This window comes from Thunnus albacares, chromosome 7 (assembly GCF_914725855.1).
Source record: "Thunnus albacares chromosome 7, fThuAlb1.1, whole genome shotgun sequence".
Lineage (NCBI taxonomy): Eukaryota > Metazoa > Chordata > Actinopteri > Scombriformes > Scombridae > Thunnus > Thunnus albacares.
Genome location: NC_058112.1, coordinates 4,695,291 through 4,718,210, shown reverse-complemented (window position 1 = coordinate 4,718,210; position 22,920 = coordinate 4,695,291). Strand labels below are relative to the sequence as shown.

The 22,920-nt window shown below is 38.3% G+C and overlaps 2 protein-coding genes across 5 annotated transcripts in view; one reads left to right on the top strand and one right to left on the bottom strand.

Moving 5' to 3' along the window:
- hydin (HYDIN axonemal central pair apparatus protein) overlaps positions 1-6,142 on the bottom strand; it is a 73,179-nt gene extending 67,037 nt beyond the window's left edge. For 3 of the 4 annotated variants that reach the window (XM_044356808.1, XM_044356809.1, XM_044356814.1), the window contains exons 1-3: positions 6,037-6,142; positions 5,392-5,523; positions 4,071-4,202 (exon numbers count right to left, since the gene is read on the bottom strand). In XM_044356808.1, coding sequence (XP_044212743.1) covers positions 4,071-4,202; positions 5,392-5,496 — 237 coding nt within the window. In that variant the 5' untranslated portion in view covers positions 5,497-5,523; positions 6,037-6,142. The remainder of the gene's footprint in view (positions 1-4,070; positions 4,203-5,391; positions 5,524-6,036) is intronic. The other variant, XM_044356813.1, reaches the window with a different exon arrangement.
- Positions 6,143-9,437: 3,295 nt separating this feature from the next.
- pnp6 (purine nucleoside phosphorylase 6) lies at positions 9,438-21,187 on the top strand. Its single transcript, XM_044357627.1, has 6 exons — positions 9,438-9,613; positions 14,034-14,203; positions 14,291-14,394; positions 16,056-16,231; positions 17,192-17,382; positions 18,417-21,187. The coding sequence occupies exons 1-6, from the start codon at positions 9,579-9,581 to the stop codon at positions 18,611-18,613; spliced, it is 873 nt and encodes a 290-aa protein (XP_044213562.1). The 5' UTR covers positions 9,438-9,578; the 3' UTR covers positions 18,614-21,187.
- The last annotated feature ends 1,733 nt before the right edge of the window (positions 21,188-22,920 follow it).

Here is a 22,920-nt window from a genome sequence, read left to right as displayed (position 1 = left end):
AAGTACCCAGCTGAAGTAGCATTTGCTCTTAATCACTACTTTGTTGATTCTGTGGCTGCTATTGCACAGGGCTTCTCTGCTGAGCGTATTAATGTATGTCCAACGAACACAATGGAGCCAGCCTTCAGCATAAGGAATGTCCCTGAATCAGAGGTTATGAGAATTATCAGATCTCTCAAATCATGAAGGGCAAAGGATGTGTTTGGGATGGACACAGCAACGCTTAAAGATCTTAGCTCACCACTAACTAATCCCTTCATGAAAATCATTAACCTCTCGATATCCCAGGGAAAGTTTCCAGGAGGAAGTCTGCTATTGTTACTACAATTTTCAAATCTGAGGATCCCCATTCTACCTGTAATTACAGGCCCATCAGCATCCTACCTATAATGTCTAAGGGCCCAAACACACTGAAAGCGACAATTGACGCGCCTCATTTCACATGTCAATTGATGCTTCTGTGGTGCACTGCAGGCATCAGATTTGAAATGCCAACATCACAGAACCAACACAGATTTGTCCTGTTGTTTTTTGTATTTACTATTGCATTAGTTAGATGCAATGAATGAATGAAAAGGAGAAGGAAAATTAAACTATGAGTATCTGTTTCAAAAATAAGTCATCTGAGTGCTTGATGGTTATTCATTTGTGCTGTAAATGCGCCGCGAAATTATTAGAAAAGAATGTTTGTTATAACTCATTCTCCACCTTGACAAATGACTCTACCAGATGTTTTTGCAGTGGGGATAAAGTTACAGGTCAAATTAAATCCAGCCAATTTCAGATTCTTAGGAAACTACATGTCTACTAAGGGGGCGGAGATGTGCATGCCATCAATGATTTTCTTTACATGACTTACTGTTTGACGAGCTGGTCACAGGGTAACAACACTACATTGAAACCACTACAGTCTTTGTATAAACAGACAGACAGTCTAAGTTATCTACCTAAGTTATCTACCTTTAATTTTTCTGCCAATGCTCCAATCAGCGTTGTCTGCTACTAAATGTCTCTAAAATTGTCGGCATGTTCTCCACCATGACAAATGACTCTACTGTAGAACCAGATGTTTTTGCATTGAGGGAGAAGTTACAGGTTCTAAAAGAATTTAAAAACCTTGGAATTCTGATAAACACCTCAACTTCAGGGCTCAGGTAAAAGTCTGTAAATGGATCAAATTAAATCCAGCCAATTTCAGATTCTTAAGAAACTATATGTCTACTAAGGGGGCCGAGATGTGCATGCAATCAATGATTTTCTTTACATGACTTACTGTTTGACGAGCTGGTCACAGGGTAACAACACTACATTGAAACCACTACAGTCTTTGTATAAACAGACAGTTAAAACAAAAGGAGTTACAAAAGGGGACTGCATTATTCCACTTAGGAGAAGTTACCTTTAGTCAGTTTTCTGTCAGAGCCTCACAAGAGTGGAACTGTTCCAACTCACATCAGAGACCTCAAAACATACAGGGTCATTTAGTTCTCGTTTAAAACAGTGTCTCATTGATAGTCACATCTGTCAGCACTAAAAACCACTTTCTCTCTGCTGCTGCCACCTTGTTAATGTCACTCTGTCTGTGAACTTGTCGCTTGTTTCTCCAACTACTTTACTTGCATGTGTTTTCCATTGTTGTTTGTGTTTCATGTGTAGCTCTCCCAGTGTGATTCATGTGTTGATTTACATTTGGCTCTGAACTGCCTTCTTGACTCAAACAAAGATGGTCTATAACAAAGATGACATATGACAAACTGTGCAATGGTATGAAATAGTATATACTTCCTGCCACTTGAGCATTAGCACCTGGATAATTAGCATTTAGCAACTCGCTTTTGCTCTCTCCCTGTTTTTCGGCTGCAGAAAAAACTCATTTGACGCTCCAAAATCGAGGTTGGAGTAGGGGCGTCAAGGCAGTTTGACGCGCCTCATAACACTTTTGGTGCGCATTCGGCCATTTAAAACAATAGGTGAACTTCAAAACGCGCATCAGATGTTTTCAGTGCGTTTGGGCCTTAAGGTTGCAGAGAAATGGGTAGCTGAGCAAATCATCCATCACCTGAATAACAGCTCCTTTAACCTACACCCAATGTAATTTGGCTTCAGAGCCAACCACTCAACTGAGACAGCAAGTTGTTTCTTCTTAGAAAAAGTCAAACCATTGTTGGTGGTGTTGTCAGTGCTGTGTTTCTTGATTTCAGGAAAGCATTTCATACTGTGAATCACTGAGTTCTTCTATCTAAGTTATCTACCTTTAATTTTTCTGCCAATGCTCCAATCAACGTTGCCTGCAACTAAATGTCCCTAAAATTGTCGGCATGTTCTCCACCATGACAAATGACTCTACTGTAGAACCAGATGTTTTTGCATTGAGGGAGAAGTAACAGGTTCTAAAAGAATTTAAAAACCTTGGAATTCTGATAAACACCTCAACTTCAGGGCTCAGGTAAAAGTCTGTAAATGGATCAAATTAAATCCAGCCAATTTCAGATTCTTAAGAAACTATATGTCTACTAAAGGGGCAGAGATGTGCACGCAATCAATGATTTTCTTTACATGACTCAGTGTGTTGCTGAGACAGACAGGTCTTCAACAAAGTTAATTTTCTCCTGATTTGTCTGTCTGAAAATGCCATTTTAGTGTTAGAATGTTCAGAAGATATGTGGCTTGTGAAAAACAGGTCTAATATTTACTTTGGTGACTGTGGGGTGAAAGAATCGGTTGTAATCTGTGCTCACGTTCACTTCTCCCATTGGAGTGAATAGACTCAGGACCTGCCGCTACTCTCCTAAGGGGGTGGTGCAGTGGTGAAACCCACTTGACACAGATACAGGAAATGACTCTTAAGTGTGCCGTCTTGTTTCTAAACCATATCTGACTCAACTAGTATTTACTTATCACAGCTTAAAGTGGACATGAAACATGCATTTTTTGCCACTGGTAGTGCGAAAATATATTTTAAAAAAAACCTTGCCTAAAATTTGATTTTAAAAAGTTGTTAAAAACACAGATATGACAAATTTATTTTCGTAATTTCTACCTAGTAATTTCTACCTAGCTATCTAGGTATTTTCACAAGGGATTTCTTAACTTAGATTTTATAATATGTAAAGTTATCCTTTTTCTTTTTCAGGATGACCACTTATCACAGTGACTCATAGATGAGGTTAGTCACATTAACATTTACATATTTGACAAGTCAACAAAAATGTGGGCAGGGTGAGATGCAAAAATAGGTCGTCCTGATTATGATGACGGGGCATTTCATGAACCACTTATGGCATTTTTGCTCTGTAAAAGCACAGGGCATTCAGTCACATTGGTTGCCCTCTGCCAATCAATTAGTGCCTGCTGACTAAGGGGAAGTAGCATTGGTACAATGTGTAATGACCTTAGCAGATAGTTCATGTTTTGTATGCACAGCATTGATGATGAAATAATGAGGGGGTTCTGAATGTGTTTTGTGGTCTCATCTACCTTTCTAATAAGCCGACCACATTCACTTTTTTATTTAGATTTATTTATTAATTTTTATATTAGTTGACATCTGACTTGGCCAATTCTTAAAAATGTGTGGTAACTAGGGCTTCAAGTGCTCCAAAGGTACAATATGAGTAACATTTGGAAAATTTTACAGAAGCAGTTTTATATACTTTATTATGTATGCTTATGGGCTGGAAGTCCATCGTGGTGAAGAGACAGCTTGTCAAAATCAAATGCAGGTTTCAATGTATTCTTGACACTCAAATGCTATAATGAACTCCCCAAGGTTTTATCCTTGTAAAGATGAAAGTCAGCAGCTGAAGTATGTCTGCAGACAGAAGTGGGAATGGCAAACTCCTGTCTAACTTTTATCTTTTTCTGTACGCTGTTGTCACTGTCACTGTTGTCACTGATGCTAGCCTCTAGTATTTGCTTTAAGTTCATATAACAAACACCCTTACATTTTTAACTGGTGTCACCATTGTAGTTATCTGTGACATTACAGAAACTTTTCTCTGTCACCATCATGTTGCCAGTGAAATAATACCAAGTTATTAAGCTACTGAAGTAGCAAAGTATTGGCTGACATTTACTTCGTGATGCGTGGTGTTGCTCATGTCTAGCTGTTCCAGTATGCGGGGTGGATGCATCTTGTTGGTGTTAGCCAGGCGCTCCTCTGTAGACTGTAACATCTCCTGGGTGTAAACAGACGGAGTCACCTGCAACAACACAGCCGTTACAGTCTTAATTCAGCAGTGATGAGGCAACACAACAAACAAAATGTTACCGCTGACAGAGAAAATATGAAAAGATAATGAGCACGAGGACTGTCAGCTATTGCACATACCTGCTTCAAATACATACAGTACATTTGCATCCACTGATTTCATGTGCTCAAAAAATGTTAATAATATCCCTTTCAGTGAGGACAATCTGCAGCATTTTTTAGACTAATATTCCTCCACACAATCCTCTGGCACATCTTTATCAGCGCACCAGAAGCAAAGAAACATCTAACTGCACTATTATTGCACCCTATTATTTCAAGGTTAGGTCAGAAAAGCTTAGAATCTAAATGGATAACGTAGTAGCGGGTGTTATCACATATACAATACTTAGGTAATAGCTGCCAGTTAGGTGTGTATTCATAATACGCTCTGTTCTATGATTCAGAGACAACAAAGTTGTAAATAATGTGGTGTGGAGCACCTAAAAAAGGCAAGTTGTGAAGTCCATCAACCACTACAGTGACTGGGAAATACTTTAGATATCAATAATGCTATTATTCTATAATTAATCAGTGTATGCATTGCTCCTAAGTTTTGGTACTGACAAACAATTACTGTGACAACATTTGTAAATGTGAGGATAAGACTAAAAAAGGAGCTCTCACCAAACTTTAGGCTGAAATCAGTATCATAAGGACAGATAATCAGTTTTATATTTGTAAGTCTAGTAAAAGTATTTCTTGTTTTTGTCACCCACAGTACTGTGGGTACAGACATGAGCAGCCAAGGAGAGAGCAGATGCCTAAAATTGCTGAGCTGAGGGTCACTGCAACAAAACACTGCAGTCAGATATTGATTTTTTGCTCCCTATAAGAAGCCAAGGTAATTATTAGGACAATCTGTCATTTGAAGCAGCTTCTTTAAAAGGATGGGAAAACATCCAAAAGGTCAGTCACGGAAAATTGGGCCCCTGTTAATTCATGGGAAATATCTGGTTTCAACAGCTGATGCATTTTTGGCTGTATACTTCTAAGTTTGTGTGAAGTGTGAAGTTATGCATTGTCATGACATCATGCTTTTCCCACAGACCACTGCCAGGTGTGCGGAATGAAATCCCCAGGGTTTACAAAGTATTATCAGATGTGTGTTCACAGAGGAAAAGCAAAGACAGCATCCTTACCCTTCTTCTTGGTCCGTCGTCCTTTAGGACAAGTTTAGGATTGCAGGGCGGAGACACTTTGGTCTTCTGCCACTTTGTTGTTGATGGGATCTGGATGGCTGTCATTTTCAATATGCTGTGGAGAAAATTCAGCTGCAAGAGTGGATAGGAGAGGAGAGGAGAGGAGAGGAGAGGAGAGGAGAGTTCCTACTGTACAATAATGTTATCTTCATGTTGTTGTGACGCTAATTTGTACGCTGACATTAGCAAGGTAAATTATGTTTAGCGTTAACTTTTATTTAGCTAGTAAGTAACGTTAATGTATGAGTTAGTTAGTTAGTTAGCCATCAAACGCCAGCCTGACTTTTTTAAATTCTCCGTTTTGTTTGAGTATAAACAACAACTTTCCGCTACTAAAAGCTTACTTTAAACGGAAAATATTATCTGTAATTACTTGTAATTGGAATGTATTGTCGTGAGATTATTATTATTAGCTCACTCTAACTAGAGAACACTTTCCAAGGTCTTTATTCTGCCGACTGTAAATTAACTTAACGTTACATCTCTGGCTATAAACTTCTGTTGTTTTTCGTCACCTACCGTTTGAGCAAAGTTAACAGTTAAACCAGTTGTCTCATTGCATTGCAAAAAAAAAGAAAGTCTTACCACTCCGTAAATGAATAAACGATGGAATACATGAAGCTTTTCTACTCAGTCATGAGCGCTCAAGTCAACTTCACAACTTCGTTGTGGTTTGTTGCTGTGGCAACGCACACAATGGCGTCCCAATAAACTGTTTTCTGATTGGCGAGCCACTCCGACAGTGTTACAGAAACTGGCAACAGAAACGGCACTTGTAAATGAACCGGTCTCTCATAGTAAAATATACTGATGTTGAAAGAAGACAGAATAGAGGTGATACTTTTTCTGGGAAATCATGAGGTTACGTGCAGATAAGACTGCATGATGATCTGTCTGGTAGCTTAATGGGACACAACAGACTTTCTTTTCGGTTTCTTTTCTCAAAATAATCCAGCATATGTTGGTTCAAACCGTGACAGACCAGAAATTTATCGGGTAACATACAATCAAGATTTAAATATTGGTAGAAGAAGCATTCTTTAGTGGGCAAAATGGATACCCCAAAATATAATTAAATGATTAAAAGTATTCATTATTAACCCCCTCAGGCTGTTATAAATGTTAAAATACTGTTCTGATCTCTAACAACATATCATACAGGTTTATCATTATAATGTTGCATCCACACATTAGCTCTGGCTAGCTAACACTAGGTTAAAGGACAGGTTCACACTTTTTCAAGTCTGTCTTAAAACAATAGTCAGGTGTTCATATGAACAGTGAAAGAGGTTTTCCTCGCTGTAATCATTCCTCCTGTTCATACTGGCTATTAAATGATCCCCTTCAAATGCGCTTTCAATGTCAGTGATGGGGGCCAAAATCCATAGTGTGTTCACACCGTGATGTAGTGCAAAAATGCATTTAAAAGTTGATGAGAAGCTTATATGAGGCTTCAGCAGTCTGAGTTAGATCATATCAAGTGGATATCTGCCACATTTACAGTCTTTTTAGCATCAAATTCCCTGTGTTTCCCCACACAGTATTTCCCTGTTGAGCTGCAGTGGAAGTATAGTAACAGAAAGAGAGACTTTGGCACTAAAAAGACTGTAATGTTGAATCTTATCTACTTGATCTGACTAAGTTAATGGCTGAAGCTTCATATTAGCTTCTGATACACTTTTAAATACATTTTTGCACAGAAGGAGGACTGTGGCTCCTGACTGTTGTTTTAAGACAGACTTTAAAAATTGTGAACCTGTCCTAACCTATACTGTTGCTAATGGGTAACTTAGAAACAAACTAGTCCTAGGATCTAAATTCTACTAAATCACAAATTAGCTGCCACAAAACAGATGCAATAAAGGAGTACCTGCAGATAATACTTCAACAAAGGCATTTGATGAGTAGATAAAAGATACCTTACATTCGCTCAGTCACAGATATGACAAAAAGCTGGATGAAAAGTTAGTAACAATGTCAGTTAAGCAGCAACTGCTAAAGTGTATTGAACTGTGCCAGTAGGCGTTGCGACGAGCAATAAAAGATCCAACTGAAACCAACTGCTGGTGGCAGAATAAAATTTTATTACTTGTTAAAAAAACAGACATTGAATTTGACCTTCAGTCAATTACTGTCTGCTGAGATAATTGGACAATTTATTGACACAGCTGAATAAGATAAACTCTCAATATTAGCCCACAATACAAATAATAAAAACAAAGCAGTGTTTCATGATTGACGCATTGATTGTTAGAAAAGCCCTTGAATATTACTTGACACAAAAATTTCCCATATACCTATCAAATGCACATTTCCCACCCAACTCGCTCTCACTCTACAGATACGCACATACTGTGTTCAGTCAGTGTTAGTTTTGTGTGTGCGTGTGCTGAAGAGGGTCACTATAAGGGCAAGTGGTGCTACAAAGGGGATTTGAAAGCCCAGTGAGCATGATGACAGGAAAGGAATTTCTAATTTAATCTGCAACTTTACAGGTCCACTTATTTATCCCCCTTGACTGATTGTGTTCATGACATACATATTTGGAGTGATTTTGCACAGGGGTTACTAATCTTTTTCATCCCCCCCAATTATTGATATTTGACCCCTGATCACCACTGATAAGTATATTTTCACAGAGGCCCCCTATCTGAGATTTGCATGGAAAAATCTATGAATATGCAAATATTGTTCATTTTGAAAGTTTAACTGCTGGATTAAAGTTGTCTCCTACTGCACTGAAAAGTCAGTTCACAGTGTTTGTGCACTGGAGGCTTCAAGTATCCACACCACATTTGTAAAAGTTGAATACTGTACTAACTAGTTGTGATGTCACAAACCATGCTCATCTTAAACTCAGAATGAATGTGAGCACAGAGAAACTTTCCCTCCACATAATCTGGGTGTTGCTGCTGGGCCGATGAAACTTCCATAAGGTCCCCTGGGATACCACTGGTACAATATAGGGACTAAAAATAGTTATATGTAACCCAGACTCCAAATAGTTATCACCACCAAATCTAAACAGAGAAAATTAAATGCTCAGAGCAGAAATAATTGTTTTGTTTTATATTCCTGTTTAATCAACTGCTTCTACAAAGTGAGCCTGCTCTGATATGCCAGTATACTCTGGGCCATAGTCAAACTTTTAGAAATACTGTTTGTATTTTAGAAATAAGTCATGAACCACCACCACCACAAAATAAGAAAATTGTAATTGTTAAATTCTTGGAATTAAGTATTTGGATTTTTCAAGTTAAATTCATTCAGATTACCGTTCAGTTCTACTTTCTGTAAATTGTATTTCCACACATGAAGGTCCCTCCGACCTTGGATAGGCTAATTAATTCACTTCACGGACATTTAAATGATAAAAATGTTAATTAGTTAGATAAGTGAAGTTATTGTTTTACTGCACCTCAAGTGTTGTTTATGATAGTGTCATGTGTCATTATGGGCTACCATATTGGTTTATGTTTTCTCAAGTCTTCCAATCAGCTTATAGCTTTCGGTACTACTATTTGTTCAGTCAGCACTTCTAATTGTTGTGCAGCCTGTGTGTGTGTGTGTGTGAGTGAGTGAGAGAGAGAGAGAGAGAGAGAGAGAGAGAGAGAGGGAGGGAGGGAGGGAGGGAGGGAGAGAAACTATTTGTACAATATGCTTAAGGCATATATTCCCAGGATTTTGTGGTGTTCAGTCAAACTCCGTGACTTAGGCTATGTCATTTGGTCTTTTCTTTTTTCTTTTTACTGTTCATCAAAAGCTGCAGTTGTTGCTCATCTTATTATGTCTCCCATCTTTCTGTTTCTCTTTCCCTCTGTTGCCCTCTCATTGTTTCTCCCTCTGTTCCCAGCCCCGTCTCTGTCAGTGAACGGATCAGTGAGCTGCCCAGCCTGGTAGAAAATCGGATTTGTCTTCTTCAAAGGGACCGGCAGTCCGCGTAGGTCCCGCCCCCTATGGGCTATACGCCATGACGTCATCGCGCAGAATGACCTCCGCCACACCGCCCGCCGCAGCATTTTCTCCATCAAGCCGCTCAACTACCGTAAACTCAGCACGGAGAGGCATCTATCATAAACGACACAAACAGCGTCTTATCGGCTGACCGATCCAGCTCATCATCGGACATGGAAGCGGCGTCCTCCTCCTCCAGTCGGTGCAGGTAAGACCGATGAGGCTGGATGTTGGTGGAGCGGAGGGACATGAGCCCCGCGGTTGTCAAGGCTACCCTGTAGCCTAATCATATTAACGGAATATCAAGTGATTTTCAAAGCATTACGCCTGTATAATCAGTTAATCTCGTGTGTTGTGCTATTTGAGAATCGTTTTTAGAAGCAATTAATTAAGGCAACTTTATTTTGAGGATCAGTAGATGTGGGGTTCCCTCCTACGATGATAGGCCACCTCTCACTCTGACGTAATCGTGCATGTTACAGGTGTTAGTCTCTACATATTTTATAAAGGCTGCTCTCTCCTAACATAATGAAGTGGAATTCCTCTTATAACGGGTTTGCCCGGGAATCATGTCGAAGTCTGTTCTCCCGTCGATATGTGTTCGACCCAAATTTATCCCAAATTCTAACCAGTCGTCTTCAGAGGTGCTTCACCTGACCCCAAACTTACCTTAACCCCAACCGGTTATATCTGCTACACCATAACACTATTCTAACAAGTGGGGGACATTATTTGAGGGAGGAACAGACAGCCGGAACACCGGCTCACTAAACAGGCCAACACGTCGTGTTTCTGCTCCACAGATATCCTCGGAGCTTAGCAGCAACCCGGGATGATTAGGCTCGCTTGTGTTTAAGGGGACCTGCTGTAGTATGTCTACCGAAACTGTGAGACGCCTACCCCTCCGCCCCTCCCGCCCCAGGCTGGTGCCTTCAAAATACCGGACCGGCAGCACCACGGACAGCTCCGCGCTCAGCTGGCTGCTGGTTAAACCTGTTCATTTACTGTTACATAATACAGTACATGGTGTGTTTTCAAAGACATGGATGACCTTTTTGATCATTAAAACATTCTGTGATGCAGGGTTTAGGCCTATAAGTCCTTTTTCAAGAGAAATAACTGTAAAATGGAAAGAAAAACAATCAATAATGAATACATAAGCATTACTTCTAAAAGTAAAAATATACACTAAAATAATTAAATAAATATATATGAATACGAAAAGCATTTAATGATAAAAAGTTCCACCCATGTTTATCCCATTGAGTTAAATGGCTTTATATCCTCAAACAAAATTAGGAAAAAACTTCTTTACTTTTTGTGAAATTTAAGCTAAGAAGATAAGAAACGTGAACTGTTATATGTCAGTATGTTTAATTGAAGTTAGGGTATGGTTTTGGTCCACTTTTGATCTTTAGGGGACATATCATATCAATAACAGTCAAGCCTTATAATGTACTGTGGCTAAGTACAAGTTTGGGCTTATTTAGTTTATGTTGCAGGTTTGGTCCTTGTCAAAATGTTCAGTGTTTAACCAGTTTTTCTAGTAGTTAGCTGTCAGTTTGCTCAGTCTATTTGGCTAATGTTGAGCAATTAAAACATTAGAGCAGGATAATCGATGTGAGATGTTATCAGTTTTCTGCCGAAATTTTTTTTTAATTGGGCTGTATAATCGGGCTGTATAATGCACATGACTGCTGATATCTCCTTGTTTTGTTTTCTTGGGTTGATGAATCATTGATTTAAAAAAAACATGTTGTTCAGTTGTCAGGTTGAGTGACCTCAGTTACAGTCATTCACAGACACAAACACTAGAAGTTACAGCAGTAATCTGTATGTCTATTTTAAGGTGTGTGTAACTGTGTCTAACGCTGCCATTACCACCTGAAGTATTATGTGAAAGGCAACTTCTGCATCTGACAGGCTGCTTATGACATCCATACAATTGTGTCACAATTGTGTGTACTGTAGAATGAATGGATTACTTTGATGGTATTAGGATACATCTTCCAAAGTTTACAGAGAAAACAGAAACAGATCATCCTTTCTTTTTATATTGATTAATTATTCTTCACAGTCATTATAAACTACTGAGATATTTGGTAAGAGCATTATTCAAACTTTCGCAAAAAAAAATTGTCCTCAAAGTTCATCACTTGGAGTTCAGCCTGTTCCAAGTACCAACATACCTCCTGTTAATGAAATGCTGTATGACCAACTCTTTTTTGAGTTAGAGGAAAAAAAGTAGGAAGATTGAACACCCAAGGCTAGTCTGATCTAGCAGTCGTCTTAGATGGCAGCTCGAAAATGGGCTCAAAATCATCAGGCTGCAGATTGGTCTGGCAAAGGCTGCTTCCTGAAGTGTCACTGTGTTTTGATAACAAAGCTTGAGGCATAGAGGAAACATTAACAAGATTATAGCTTTACAACCACATTTATAACTAGACTTTGTATAATGTAGTACCTCTAGGCATTCCCCATCAGATCAACATCCCTGAATAATAATTTGACTGGTACATTTTGACAAAGGAAAAACTCATAAGTGTGTTGTACAATGTATTATTTATTCATATTTTTACACAAGGTTCCTTTCCATGTGCTTTTACTTTTAATATTGACATGACATTGAGCAATAGTTTGGCATGATGTTCAGAAAGTTAATTTGTCATCATCAGCAGTGTCAACAGTCAAATATTCCAGTATAGGTTGTATTAAACTGTCCCTTTATCCAAACATGAAACAATGTGGAAACCGAAGTTGAACCAAACTGACTTTTCTTGTCTGCACTGTTTTTCTTGTTGCCAAAAGGTCAGTTTAACCTGTTCCTCTGCAAAACTCATTTAGATGTGGACAACTCTATGTTTACTGACGATTTACATATTCTGTTTTCAGTAAAGTCTTCTCCAGAGGCCTGTACTACAACGCAGGATTTAGGGTTAGCGAGGTAACTTCATGTTTAACTCTGGGTTTTCAGTCCTACGACGCTGGTTCACTTCTTACCGTGGTTCATCACCATGGTAACTTATGCTGAACAGCTAACCTGCTCCGGAGCAGATTAAGTTCAGAGGATCCAATCACAACCTGCCAACACTCCGACCACTGACCAATCAGATCACTGGAAAAAAATAGTCATCATTCCTACAAGATCAGGAAGAAGATCAAGAATAAGCAACAGCTGACAGTGTGGATGATTTTACACTCTGAACTCATCACTGCAGCTCAGAATAACATTAGACAACTGTGTGATGATAACTGGAAATGAAAACGAAATATTGTCTTTTATCAGAAAAATAATCCACACTGTTAATTGGCTCCCATGATTATAAATGCAACATTTGGGTCAGATAGACTCATCATTACTTTTCCACTCTTTGCTTCGGTAGCAGAAACAGTCTGACATTACTTTTAAGTTTCTTTTATATGTAATATATTCAGAATGGTTTCTTCATCATCCAACTAAATAGCAAAAAAGACTCTCTCTGTACTTAAGTCATATATAATAACTCCTACATGTATTTTAAGCCATAGCCTACTTTTAATAAGAGGAAATTATTGCTAGTGTTTCTACGTCTTGTCTGTTGTATGATTACAGGCTCGTTTACATTTCACTCGGTTGAATATGACTCTTTTCTGTCTCTTAAACAGAAGTTTTCTGTAGGTATTTGGTATCAATGTTTCATCTCATTTCATATGACGTACTTCACTCATGGTTCTGATGATGTCGCTCATAATTAACAACCCCGTCTCTTCTCACGCTCGTAGCTGGATAGGAAAACCCTGGGTTGACTGAGCTAGTTGATAACCAGCTTCGTAGTAGGTTATTTGGACAGCCAATGTTAGGTTCAGTGAAGCCAGGTAACAAAAAGATATCCCGTTGAACTTGCTTTGTAGTACAGGCCTCTGGTTTTCTGAATGTAATATACTGTTTTGTGTACGTCATGGTTTTTAGCCATGCTGTCTGCAACTGGGTCTGTTGATCTGTCAGTCCACCACTTTTCCATTAAATTTGGTACACACATTCTTGTCCCCCTCTGAAAGAACTGTAATCAATTTTGTGAACCCTTTTTATTTAGCACCATTATCACATCAAAATTTCAATCTGTCAAACACTTCGGTTAATGACCAAATATCTGCAAAACTACTGATGTTCCCATAATAAGCCTCAGCTGTACTTTGTATTTAGGGCTAATTAGCAAGTGTTAGCATGCTGACACACTAAACTAAGATGGGGAACATTGTAAAAATTATACCTGCTTGCACCGCTTTGAGCTAAATGCTAACTGCTATGTTTAGCTCACATGCTAAATGCTATGTAATTAATATTTTCCCCTCCACATTTCATTCATTTTCTCTACCTTACATCTATTGCTCAAAGAGACAGTGTTGTATGTTTCATTCACATTAGTTGGGAATTCGTTTATACTCATGCTCGCTCTCCTCAGACAGTCATAACTCTTAATTCTACAAATGAAAATGGTGATTAGTAATTATGATGTTTATTCCTTGGTGATAAGAATTATGAGAGTTATGATGATAATTATCATCAAATCATGCATCTAATTTATCACTATCTAAGCTACAGATTTCTAATATATGGCATTAATCAATATATTTTCCATTACTTTCAGCTACACTTATGAAGAGTACAAGGAGACAGCAGACTGGCTGCTGGCCCACACAGCGCAGCGTCCTAAAGTGGCCATCATTTGTGGTTCAGGCCTGGGTGGGCTGGCTGATCTGCTGGATGACAAAACTGCGTTCCCTTATAAGGACATCCCACGTTTCCCGACTAGCACTGGTAGGTTGTTTCTGTCAATTGCATTTAATCAAAACACAATGTTGAAACTTTATGAAAACTTACTGTGAGTGTTTTTACACTGTACAGTGCCAGGCCATATTGGTCAGCTGGTGTTCGGAAAGCTGCAGGGTCGTGAGTGTGTTTGCATGCAGGGACGATTCCACTTCTATGAGGGCTATAACATAAACACGGTAAGCTACACCATGTAAACTATATGTATTACCGCTTGTGGTACTTTTTCATTAGTCGGGCTATCAGACAGTTATTGCTATAGGTGAGCTGTAAACAACATCAACAGTTAACTGGTTTTGTAATAATGTATTAAGAAAAAAACTATACTGCATTGAGTCTTGGCATTATATTGTTTGTCTATTAGACTTGTTTACCTTCCTATTCATTGAGCTGGAATTACATTAGATCAAATTAAATTTGAATTATCAACAGTGGATGGTGCAGAGATGCAGACACATCCATTTGTCACTACTCTAAATTGCCTTGTGAGCAGCTTTTTGTCTCAATTTCTGTCACAAACCAACTTGCCTCTGCAAGCGTACAGTGTAACTGAGCTAAAGCTGGCTGTTTAAACTCTGACTTTGTCAATCACATCAAGAAAAAAATTTACAGTTTCTGTAGGTGCAGTTTTTACTGATGACAGTAAAAATTGTGTCCTAGTGTAACTTGGGACTGGCCTTTGGCCTGTCATAGACATTGTTTCCTGGTTCCATTTTATTACCAGTTATTAACGGCTACAACAAAACCATAAAATGCAGTTTCATCCTTACAGAAATAGAAGGCTGGGTCCTGTTAGCACTTTAGACAGGAAACATACTGTATGCTTCAAGCTGAATCATCTACATACATGAAACTGAGCTGAACTCAAGAAGATTTGACTAAGCTAACAGAGATAAATTGTCACCAGACAATGTTTATTACAAATATGCCATTAAGCTTTTCTGGGAAGTTGTGTTAGACTTTGTACACCTGTGAATGTTATATCCCTCAGATATTAGCATTCTCGGTGAAGTCTTATGAGACTACCTCACTGTCTGGTTATTGGTCCCAATTTCCAGGTGGTGCCCCTGTATTATTAATTCATATTAATAATTGTATTAATGTTACTAATGAATGGTTGTTTCTGTTCCTTCCTCCTTGTCAAGTGACATAAATAAACTCTAACCACAGAAAACTAGCTTAGCACAGAAAAGTATGTATTTCCACCTAAGAGCCTTTTGGCAAATCATTTAATACTGTCAATTTGTCATTAACAGCTTCCTGCTACAATTTAACTACTGACAGTTCTGCTATTACCTAGCTTACTAGGCTTACATTTCCATACTCAACAAGGCCACTTTTTACACCGTTCACCAAATATTATGCAAAACTTATATCAAACAGGCAAATGTTCCAAAATGACAGCACTGACCTTATCAAGAAACCAGGGTTCTTGAAATCATTTTTGCTCTAACTAGCAAAACACTTTCACAGGCAATTCAAGCTGTAGAGAAAAGTGAAATAGAAAAAGCAATTTCCAAATATGACTGCAGTGAAATGTAGCAAGTCATTTACAGGCCATCAGCTGCCCTCTAAAGGTTAGTGCAGAAGCACAGCTGGTTCAGTCATGCACAGTTCAACATCAACCTACAGTAATAAAAATCCTAGAGTCAATTAACATCAACACATAAAGAAGCTGGCCCCTATAAAAGATTGGCTTCTCATGTGATGTGTTTCCCTCTGTTGTTCCCAGGTGACCCCAGTCTTGTAAATGTCATTATAATAATCAAATTTATACCAAAGCAATAAAAGAACGACAGGCAGCATTACTCTCTGACACATACCATATTTGTTGCTTCAGGTGACATACCCAGTGCGAGTCTTCTACCTGCTGGGCGTGGAAACTCTGATTGTGACAAATGCAGCGGGGGGACTCAATGGCAGCTATGATGTGGGTGACATCATGCTCATTAAGGATCACATCAACATGCCAGGCTTTGCAGGGCAGAACCCGCTGTGTGGGCACAATGATGACAGGTACACCACAAACACATACATGCACCCAAGATACAGTATATAGTATATACCAGTGGTGGACAAAGTACACAACTACATTACTTGAGTCAAAGTATAGATACTCCGGGTCAAATATTACTCCAGTACAAGTGAAAGTTGTTCAGCAAAAATTTTACTTGAGTTAAAGTACTGGAGTACTTGCTTTAAAAAATACTTAAGTATTCAAAAGTACATTTTCTTTTTAATATCAACACATTGCTGTATTGTTGCCACAAAGCATTTACAGAACCTAATGACTCTGAAAACACTTACTGAGTCATTTTAAAGTACAGTATTATAAAAAATAAATAAAACAATTAACCTACCATAAAATCCCAGTTACACACCTCTTGCTTTATAACTGCCCAACAGCAACAGTGCTGGAAGCAAGACAAAAAAAACTACATCAATCTTTCTTCATTTCAAAAATCTGAAACATGGAATTCAGATATGACCATAGGTGCTCTGGGGAGGAATCATCATCTTTATCTGCGGTAGGCATCAACTTGACTGACAGCCTAGGAGTAGTTTACTGTGATTGGTTTTTCTTCTGTGACGAACACAGCGTATGGCCTATCGCATTTTAGAGAGGAAAAGAAAATTCATCTGCTGACTTCAAAGCTATAGGTACTGAAAACATGTACTTAAATAAAGTACTCAAGTAAATGTACTTTGTTACTGTCCACCCCTGGTATATACTAACTAAAAACTAACTATACTAACTTAGTTATACATGTTAGATTGTATACAATCCATCCTCATTTTTCATTTGAAACATGCAAAAATAATTCAATCTTGTTACTGTCCAGTGAAAATGTCAACATTTCTGAGAAACAGTCTTGCTTCCAAGGCAAGACTACAAATGTGAAACTTGTAAACTGGCAATATCTGTGTTTTCTAGTCTTTTGCTATGCCCCATTCATTCATTTAATGTCTCTTCAGGTTTGGAGTGCGTTTCCCTTGCATGTCGGATGCATATGAGCGTGATCTGAGGGCTCTGGCCAAGAAAACAGCAGAGGAGCAGGACTGCGGTAGCTTCCTGCAGGAAGGGGTTTACTGCATGCTGGCTGGACCAACATACGAGACCATTGCAGAATGTAAAGTCCTGCAGACGCTGGGGGCTGATGCTGTGGGTTAGTACAGCTCCCTCATGCTCTGTTAAAGAGATACTGACATGGTGTTGGGAAGCCTCTGAACAGTGTGTCTACAGCAGCAAGTGTACAGCTTACTGGCCATTTTTGCATGCATGACAGTTACGGTGCAGCTCCACTATACGCGACCAGTTCATATAATCTCGTATAAACTGCCCCACTAGTCACACAGCCAGTAAACACAGCTGTTCAGAAAGTTGCTGGTGCTGCAGCTTGATTGGCTGTCTTGATGTGAGCACTGTTTGAATTTTTGAATTTGTCCCACCCTCTCGTCATACCACCAGCTTAGTCCCTGTCACCAGGTATCCAAGCCTGCTTTTTGCAGCGAATTAGTTGCTTCCCATAGACCATGAATGAGTACGGATTTTGTCGCCAGTGACCTTTACATATGTTGAACCACAGCAACAGAGTAACATGTTACTGACTTAGTCACTGTCTGTAATTAAAATGGAAATGTTATAACATAGAATTATAAATTATAACTGTCAGTCTCAACATTGTCACTGATAGCAACAATGCAGTGGACAGTGCAGAGAAATTGAAAAAGAAAAGGAATTGAAGAGAAGAACTGAGATAACCCTGGTGATGTCATTGGGTTTATCTCTGTTTGGCTTACATAGATATTGCTAATTTATAACAGAAAGCGAAAGCGAAAGCTAACTGGGAGCATAGAATTTGAAAGACATGGGCATGGGCTGGTCGCTGTCAAGTTGCATTGTGGGAAATGTAGGATCTAGTCTTTTGTGCGCTTGGTCCATACTATAGACTAAAAGTCAGGATATCTCGGCCTTTACTGCTTCATTTTTGACCGTTCTTTTTTTAATCTATCTCTTACAAGTCTCCCAACTTTATGGAAGTCTAATAATAAATCACAGGAATGTCACATATACATATATTTATATAATTAAATGTCATTTGAATATGTGCTCAAGCCTCAGGACATACAGTACCCAAAATATCCTCATGTGGCTAAGTCATATCATTGCACCTTAAACAGATTTCTTCTTTCTGTCTAGGTATGAGCACAGTCCCAGAGGTGGTGGTGGCTCGTCACTGTGGCTTGCGTGTCTTGGGTCTGTCGCTCATTACCAACAAGGTCGTGACAGATTATGACAGCAGTGAGAAAGCAAACCATGAGGAGGTGCTGAGGACCACCCAACGCCGAACCCAGGACCTCCAGAGGCTTGTCAGCAACCTCATCACTAAGATCTAGTACCTCAATCCAAAATCTGCTGGCACAAAAAAAAAAAAAGATTTCCAGCCTTTAACTTGGTTACTGGTGAAATGATAATTATGATATGGCTTGGTATGTGCAGGTGGTGAGTTGTTCAAGTTGGGGGTATAGGTTATTACTCTCAATCAGGCAATGTGGTTAACTGGGTGACTGAGTGAGTGAGAATGTTTTAAGGTGGAGATCAGAGTAAAGAAAAAAATGTTTGTGAATGTCAAAATGGCACTGAGAGGAATGTCCACAGCTTTTAATGAATGTTGATGATGTAAGTGGCTAGTTTGCTATTCAGTGCTACCACAGCAGGACTTTCACAAACTAAGAAATGAAGCCTTGATCCAGTCCCAATGAATTAGCTTCATGGAGAACTTACAGTCTGAGATGCTTGTCGAAAAACAAGCCGACGAAAAAATGATGTTGACAGTCAAATATTGTGATTTTTCTGACAGCTAGCTAAATTTGTTCATTATCGGTATAAGGGTATGTATAAATCAAAGAGCAACAATTAGCCAGTTAGTCATTAGTGAAAAAATTTTAATGGAAGACAGTGGTTTTGTTTTATTTGTTTTGAGTTTGACAATTTTTGGCTTAGCACTGTCCAATCCTTTGAGTCAGGTAAAGATAATAGGTAAATCATGTTGGAGAGCGGGACTAAGTGGCTCGTGTGAATCATGAGATCTGGAAACCAGGCTATGGAAACGTGGTGAAAGTAGAATTTGTTTCAGAATGAACAACTCTGTATTTGAATCCAGATCTAGAATATTACGGTGGTTAAGATCATGACTTATAACACAGTATACTATTCCCTTTTGAAATGGCCATGGTCTTATATGCCCCAGTTGATAGATCAATAAACGTGATAGGGATACAGCGATGTCCATTTTACAACCCCCACCGGTATGTATCTCTATCTTGCAGTAGTGCTGGAGGGTTGTTGGGGGTATCCTCACATATTCTGTTAGGTCTGGAGTGGCAGCATATAAAAAGACTGGGACCTCTCAAATGGCTGATGACCAAATACTTGAGTCTGTCTAAGCAATATCATGAATATAAAACAGTTTTATGGACACATTCAATGTTAAGATATAATGAGACAGTTGTTGTTTAGAGATTATATTATTCATTAGGACTGAGTTGTTTGTTTTGTTTTTTTTTTACCTCATCTTTAGATGATTGTCTATCATTAAGCTTTACATATAATTACTTACAACCGTTCAGTTCAGCCTGGTGCTTGTTAATTGATACCCTCCATTCTTTATACTTAAATTTGTTATATGAATACATGCTATACTGTATATTTTATTAGCCTTTGGCAAGAGCAATTTATACAAGGTGTATTCAGAGGACACTGCATTTATGGGTTGGTCTTGACATGTTAGTGTAGGGCTAAAGGAAACAGCCTATTCCTATTTGAGCAGGGTTAATCCATGTCTTCGAAGTGAATTCACATTATAATAGCTGCTAAGAGAATATAGAATAATTCTTGTGATCAAACAGGATCATTGGGAGCAATTGGCACCTATGTTTCTTTATTTTGTGATTGCTTGTAATTATTGATGCACAATAAATATGTATTTTAGCTATTAAATTTAAACTGAATATATTTACATTCCTCTATAACTGAATCAGTTATTATTTATTTTTGAAGTAGGCAAATCACTTATTTTAACTATCTAATGTATTATTGATAAAAGGATATGAGAAAATGATTTTGCAGGCACAACAGTCCTCTTTGATTTAGATCATTGGATTAATCTAAAAAAAATCTAATGTATCACAATAAAGCACACTATAATCTTAAAGAAATACCTAAGGTCAAAGGCTAATCTGCTCAAGCAGTAGTGATGTATGGGGGTTTTTCTGTGGTGGATGGCGTTTGGATCAAAGTTATTTGCACACACACAAGACCACAACACTGTAATATCTGGAAGGGCTATCATACCAAGTCCTGCAGTTTTCAATCTCTCTGTGCTGATCTGGAACCTCCTGCCAGGTTCCCTTCACCGTCTTATTCATTAGAGCTGGAAAGGCCAGAGAAATCCTAGATCAGCAGTCTACCTCTTAGACCATTTGTATCAGGCTAAACATCAAGATGCTAATGGAAGTCTTAAAGGGGAATTCCACTCAGAGCGAAGCCTGCCATCATCAAAATGTAAAATCTGGGGTTTCCCCATACATATACTCCTATATTATATACTACTTATATATACAGTATATACTCTGTACTAAGGCATATAATCTCCAAAAAAAGCCTTAAGGATGCATCTATTACTACCATGTTTGCCATTTTCCTGTATGGGCATAACTCTAAATTTTGCATTTTGTTCCATTGTTAGTCTTCTGTTGTCTGGTTTGTGAAGTCTTCCTCATGTTTGTATTTATTAGACTACAAGAGATGAATCAATTTTATGTAGTGTATGCTTCATAATATTTACTGTATCCAGGTCTCAGGTTAGAATCTAATTCACTTATATGACAAATCTGCAACGTCTCTATTGACTTGAAACAATTCATTTTCACACAAAATGTTGCTACTGTCAAATAAAAACTTGCCTTTGACATTTGGACATTGTTATTTTCTGTCATGGATGAGTGTACACGTCGAAGTGTGTGTGTGTGTCTGTGTACTGAGGTGGGTATGTCCCACAATCAGTCAATTTTGATGTTAAGGTTTGTTTCAAGGAGAAAAGGACTATTTATAGATCAGTGAACAGGGAGATACTTGCAGTGGTGGAAAGTAACTAAGTACATTTACTCAAGTATTGAGTACAATTTTGAAGTACTTGTACTTCGCTTGAGTACTTCCATTTCATGCTACTTTACTTCCACTCCAATACATTTCAGAGGGAAATATTGTACTTTCTACTCCTTTACATTTATTTGACAGCTTTAGTTACTTTTCAGATGAAGATTTGACAAAAAGGATAATATAACAAGCTTTTAAAATACAACACTTTTTTATTTTGGCTTTTGGCATCTTATAAAAAGCAGTGTGTAGTCGAGGTCACATTTCAGATGTCTGAGGTGTTAACAGCTCCACCAAATAGTGATTTTTCCCTTTAAATTTCACATGGTCTCACATGGTTTCATTTCAATAAATGTTCAAATTATCCAATATTTCACCAACAATCAAAGATTAGAGAAAAACTCAAAAAATTGAAAACAGATTTGTGTATCAGAACTTTGTTTATTATTCTTTCCTCTCCCATTAATCATCTCAGAACCCCGCAGATTTATCTTGTGACCCTTTGGAGGGGCCTGACCCCTAGGTTGGGAACCACTGTGCTAAACTATCTGACTGTATATAAAGGCAAGGCAAGTTTATTTCAACAACGAGGCAATTCACATTGCTTTATATAAAACATAAAAGGCTTCACGACAATGTAAAACACAACACAAGGCAATATAAAAAGACATTTAAATACAATTAAAAAGGTGTTAAATTGGAAATAAAAATAAGCTTAAATAGAATAAGACAGATAAAACTGGAGAGTAAAAGTTACAGTGCAGTGTAAGATATTAAACAAAAGCCTCAAATTTGATTTAGTAAAAGGCAGCAGCAAATAGAAAAGTCTTCAGCCTTGATTTAAAAGAACTGAGAGTTGCAGCAGACCTGCAGTTTTCTGGGAGTTTGTTCCAGATATGTGGAGCATAAAAACTGAACGCTGCTTGTCTGGGGACAGAAAGCATACCTGTCCCAGACGACCTGAGAGGTCCAGATGGTTCATAACGTAGCAGCAGATCAGAATTTTAGCCCTAATTTGGCCCTAAACCATTCAGTGCTTTATAAACCAACTTTCTTAGTCTTAGTGAGGACTCAAGCAGCAGCGTTCTGAATTAGCTGCAGCTGTCTGATCAATTTTTTAGAGAGACCTGTAAAGACACCATTAGAGCAGTCGGGTCTACTGAAGATAAATATTTATGGAAGTTTTTCCAAATGCTGCTGAAACATAAGTCCTTTAATTCTTGATATATTCTTCAGGTGATAGTGGGCTGACTTTGTAATTGTCTTAATGTAGCTGTTGAAATTCAGGTCTGAGTTTTTAACATTATTGATTGAAGCTGAGCACTGACCTTTAATCACTCTTCCTTGGCTCCAAAAACAATTACATCAGTTTTATCTTTGTGTAATTGAAGAAAATTCTGGTACATTCAATTGTTGATTTGTTCAATGCACTTATTCAGTGATTGTATTGGACCATTGGGACAATGGTCCAATACAATCACAATTGGACCATTGTCCCCTGGTAATATAGTTATGTAAATTTGTGTGTCATCTGCATACTCATGGT

Coding starts and splice junctions, on each gene's coding strand:
- pnp6 (XM_044357627.1), top strand. CDS start 9,579: ATGGAAGCGGCGTCCTCCTCCTCCAGTCGGTGCAG. Junction 9,614..14,033: donor TCCTCCTCCAGTCGGTGCAG/GTAAGACCGATG, acceptor CATTACTTTCAG/CTACACTTATGAAGAGTACA. Junction 16,232..17,191: donor TGTGGGCACAATGATGACAG/GTACACCACAAA, acceptor ATGTCTCTTCAG/GTTTGGAGTGCGTTTCCCTT.